This window comes from Coptis chinensis, chromosome 4 (assembly GCF_015680905.1).
Source record: "Coptis chinensis isolate HL-2020 chromosome 4, ASM1568090v1, whole genome shotgun sequence".
NCBI classification, from domain to species: Eukaryota; Viridiplantae; Streptophyta; class Magnoliopsida; order Ranunculales; family Ranunculaceae; genus Coptis; species Coptis chinensis.
In genome coordinates this window covers 106,709,958-106,714,366 of record NC_141459.1, presented here as the reverse complement: position 1 = coordinate 106,714,366, position 4,409 = coordinate 106,709,958, and the positions used below count along the sequence as shown (strand labels likewise).

General features: G+C 37.8%; 1 protein-coding gene across 3 annotated transcripts; it reads right to left on the bottom strand.

The window, feature by feature from the left end:
* Positions 1 to 712: 712 nt before the first annotated feature.
* Positions 713 to 4,409, bottom strand: LOC147506727 (uncharacterized). 3 transcript variants are annotated; one of them, XM_086558791.1, is made up of 3 exons: positions 3,259 to 4,409; positions 2,142 to 3,153; positions 713 to 1,083 (listed from the first exon to the last, which is right to left on the bottom strand). In XM_086558791.1, the coding sequence occupies exons 1-2, from the start codon at positions 4,349 to 4,351 to the stop codon at positions 2,303 to 2,305; spliced, it is 1,944 nt and encodes a 647-aa protein (XP_086414917.1). In that variant the 5' UTR covers positions 4,352 to 4,409; the 3' UTR covers positions 713 to 1,083; positions 2,142 to 2,302. The 3 variants fall into 3 exon arrangements, with proteins under 3 accessions (XP_086414917.1, XP_086414915.1, XP_086414916.1); XM_086558789.1 differs by having other exon boundaries at positions 2,142 to 4,408; XM_086558790.1 differs by having other exon boundaries at positions 2,154 to 4,408.

Genomic DNA, 4,409 nt, shown 5'->3' with positions numbered 1-4,409 from the left:
ATGTTCCATTATCACCCATAAGCTTTTTACAGAGAGCTGGTATTGTATACAGAGATAGAGTGTCTGTTATTTATGCTTGAAAGATGTCTAAGACTTGCTTATGCTCTTACCCAGCTTGGTATTAATTTACTTAGTTTCTCTTCAATTGTTTCTTTAGTTATCTTACATTTTTTTTTTTTTTTCTGATCTGCACTTGTGATCCCCCTCTCTTTTTTTTTCTGTGTTTGATTGTGATGTCTGATGAATAATTTGATTGTTCTGATTGTGATGTCTGATGAATAATTTGATTGTTCTTTTAGTTAGTTAACTTGGTGTTTTGGTACTTAAGTGTCCAAGATTGAGTTCTCATGCAAACTGATTTCTCCGAATTGAGCGTTAAGAAGTAAAAAGCTATTACTACTGAGTCTATAGCCAATTTTATGTTTTGGCTTATTTCAATTTTAATGGTGTTTTATGTCACCTATATAACTGCTTGTGTTCGTATTACGTTAATATTTAGTCTCATGAATCCTTCTTCACGCTAGAAGGGGCAGTTGCGCATAGATGGATACTTGATTGCAGGCAAATGCTTTTGAGGTATTGAGAATTGAGAGGCAGATTAAAGAAACACAACAGCTAATTTCTGTAAAGTCTCCCACAGTGCCACTCGAGTTTGTAATACGGATTTCTGCCAACCATTGGTGTATGAACAATTTCTGTAAAGACAGCTGCATCGCAGGGAACCCAACAATTTTATTTGCATCCAGATTATAAGTTTATAACAACACTTGAGTTTTAACAGGTGTTCAAAGTCGGACACTATCCAATTCGGAAAGGACCATTGAAAGATGTTCGAACTCACTCTCCATGAGAGTTTTACTTGTGGGTGTATTTTTATCTTTCCATCATACTGCCTTGTTGCAGGGACACCGTTCAAAGATGGTCAACAATGCTGGATGCAATATATGCTGAACAGAAGTTAGAAATAATGATCCCAATAAAATTGCTTTATCAGATCCTCTTATGTTAAAGTTGCTGAAGACTTTTTGGCCATAAAACTTAGCTGCAGTAAATGTCACGAGTCAACAACTTCCTCTTGGGCACCTGAAATTGCATGTAAGCATTTTCTGTAAGTACCAAAGCTCACATAGTCGCATGTCAATAGGGAAGAACAGTTCAAATGAGAACATATATGATTTTGCACTGAACAAAATGCTTAGACATGGGGACACAGGACACCTCCCTATCAAGTATCTAAGCAGTAAGCTCACATAGTCGTGTGTCAATAGGAAAGAACTGATACAATAAGAATGTATGTAATTTCGCAATTAACAAAATGAGTAGACATGAGGACACCTCCCTGTCTTAAGAAGCACCACAAAAGGGACAAGGAACCCAGCATTGTTTCTCATGATAGGCTCTACCATACCAAATGAACTTTCACATATTTAGTAACCAAATGCTACTTTAACTAATGGGGCGGTTATATGAACTCCACTTAAGTGATTCCAAAAAAACTTCACCACTCAAAACTATGAATTAGAAGCTGATTTTTGGTGGAAATGTTCTCCACACAATAGAGATCAACCTCACAAATAACAGCTGTTTTGAAGATGTCTAACCCCTTCAAAAATTGTTTAGAACATTGTGGTATCTAATGGACCTAATTCCGAAAAAACGTTTGACAAGTTTAAATATATTGTATAAGCTGATTTTTGGTGGGGGTGTTCTCCATTATGGGATGCCTATCTCCACCAAAAATCAGTCCTCAATTCATCTTGTAACTCCACTTTTAGAGGTGGGAGTTATTTTCAAGTCTCGATAAGGTGGAGTTCATATAACCACCCCCCTTAACTATCACACTATAAACAAGACTAGCAAGTACTAGAAAACATAAGAATAATGTATCAAACGAATGCATAGTATGAGGTATATAATAGTTCTGAAAAGTCTAACAAATCACACTAGGAAATCCGAGAGGAGAGTCCTTCGTTTATAATGGTAGTCAAGCAACTCACTTAGTTCATCAACAAAATCAAAGAACATTTAGCAGATATGATAAGATGAAAAATCACAGTAAAGAAGAGAAGATACCAGTTAACCTTAGCCACACTATCTCAAGAAATAACTAGTTAGCCATATAGTAAAATCGAGCACATCACCTTTAGCACAACCTTTTGGCAGGCGCTTGAGAAGCATCTCCATTTCTTTAGAATTTGGTCCACCTTCCACAAACAAGTCTACTAGAAGAGAACTAGTTTTTGCATCTGGTGAGAAACCCTTGTCAAGCAGGATATTGAGAAATTGCTTTGCCTTGTGGGTATCATTTTTTTTGGTCTAGGTATCCTTGGACCATGATATTGAACGATGAAATCATCTGCAGCAAAACCCTTCTCTTGCATCTCATAAAACAAATCTTGAGCTTCTTTGAATTCCCTTCTCTAAAACATTCACTAATCATTACGTTATATGTCCTAGTGTTAATAAGCTGCAAATCCCTGGCTGAGAGGGTACGAAAGATTTCCTTGGCCTCACTTATTTTACCATCTTTGCACATGCCATCAATGATGATGTTGTAAATCAGAACATTAGCTTTCATTCCATTATTTTCCATCACACGGAACAGCTCCATTGCTTCAGCAGAACAACCATTTCTGAAGAGGCCATGCATTAATGAACTATATGTGAACTGGTTTGGTTTTTCCCCACAAGCTTTCATGTCTTTCAGAAGCTCTTTTGCAACCAAAACTTCTCCACTCTTGCAAAATCCATCTATCAGGGTACTATAAGTTATAGTGTTGGGTTTGACTCCCTTAAGTTGCATCTCCTTGAAAACTTGAACTGCCTTGTCCATCCTCCTAGCCTTGCAATAGCCATTGATCAAAATGTTATAGCTGATTCCGTTAGGACCATGACCTCTAGCGACCATCAAATCGAAAACACATTTTGCCTCCGTTATCCGCCCTTGCAAGCAATATCCATCCATCAAACTACTGTATGTGACTGTGTTAGCCTCGTCACCTCTTTCAATCACTGTCTGGAATAGTTCAAATGCTTCATCGACCATCCCATCTTTGCAACAAGCATCAATTATAATACCATACGTGTGTCCATTTGGTAAGATTCCCCTACCTGTCATTTCATTGAACAGTCTTATTGCATCCTTCCCTTTCCCTGAAGTGTATAAACCATCAATTAAAGCATTGTACGTGAAAACGGTAGGCTTTAATCCTTTTTTATATATTTCTTGAAATACCTCAAAAGCCTCCTTTATCCTACCTTGTTTGCAAAGAGAATCCACCATGATGTTAAAAGTTACAACATCCGGTGAGACATTCTCAGATAACATTTGGCTGAATACCCTCTTGGCATCTTCCCACTGATTTGATGTGCATAGGTGCCTGATTAAAGAGTTAAATGTGAAAACATCAGGTTTTAAACCTCTCTGAGACATCTGTTGTAACAAATCAAAAGCTTTGTTTGCCCTGCCTTCTTTACAAAATGCATCCACCAAAATGTTAAAGGTTATGACATCCGGTGTGACATTCTGCGCCAACATTTTGTCCAATAAATGCATGGAATCTATCCATCGACCAGATCCGCATAGCCCGCAAATCAAAGAGCTGTAGGTGATAACATTAGGTGTAAGGTTTCTGGAGGTCATTTCCTGAAATAGATTCAATGCCTCGTTCACCAAATTCTCCTTACAAAGGGTGTCGATAAGCATATTGTATATATGAACATCAGGAGTAAACTCTCTCTTTTCCATTGCCCTCTTGAATTGAAGAGCAGCAGTAGAATTCACAGACTTGCAAATCCCATTCATTACTGTCCCATAACTGACTTCATTGCATGGATATCCGTTTTCCAGCATTTGGGTAAAAAGATCTATAGCTTCGGCAACTTTACCCCCTTTACACAGCCCCTTAAGGAGGGTGTTCAAAGTAACAACACTAGGTTCAAATCCGCGTTTCAGAATACTAGCGAGAATAGCAAAACCGAAATCAAGCCGACCCATATTGGAGTAACAATTGATTAGTGTAGAAAGTGTAACAATATTAAGTTGAATACCAGCTGCATCCATCCTTTTGGAGATAGATAGAGCGACAGAAAAGTGTTTCATCTTCACAAGTGCTCCTAGTAATTGGTTAAAAGGGAAAATGGAAGGCGAGTGTTTCATCTGAATCAACTTATTAAACAGACATAAAGCCTCATCGAGTCCAAGTGTCCCTGATTTACATCTTTCCCGTACAAAATCGGAGAAAGAGGAAGTAGTAGAACTAGTCTTGGAATGGAAAAGAGAAGGAAAATTTGTTACCAGCGGGCGACCCAACAATCCAACAACACATGCTGCTCTTCTCCACATCGCCATTTCCAACAACTCAGTCAAGGTAAAAAAAAAAAAAAAAAAAATTGCTAATGTTATGTTT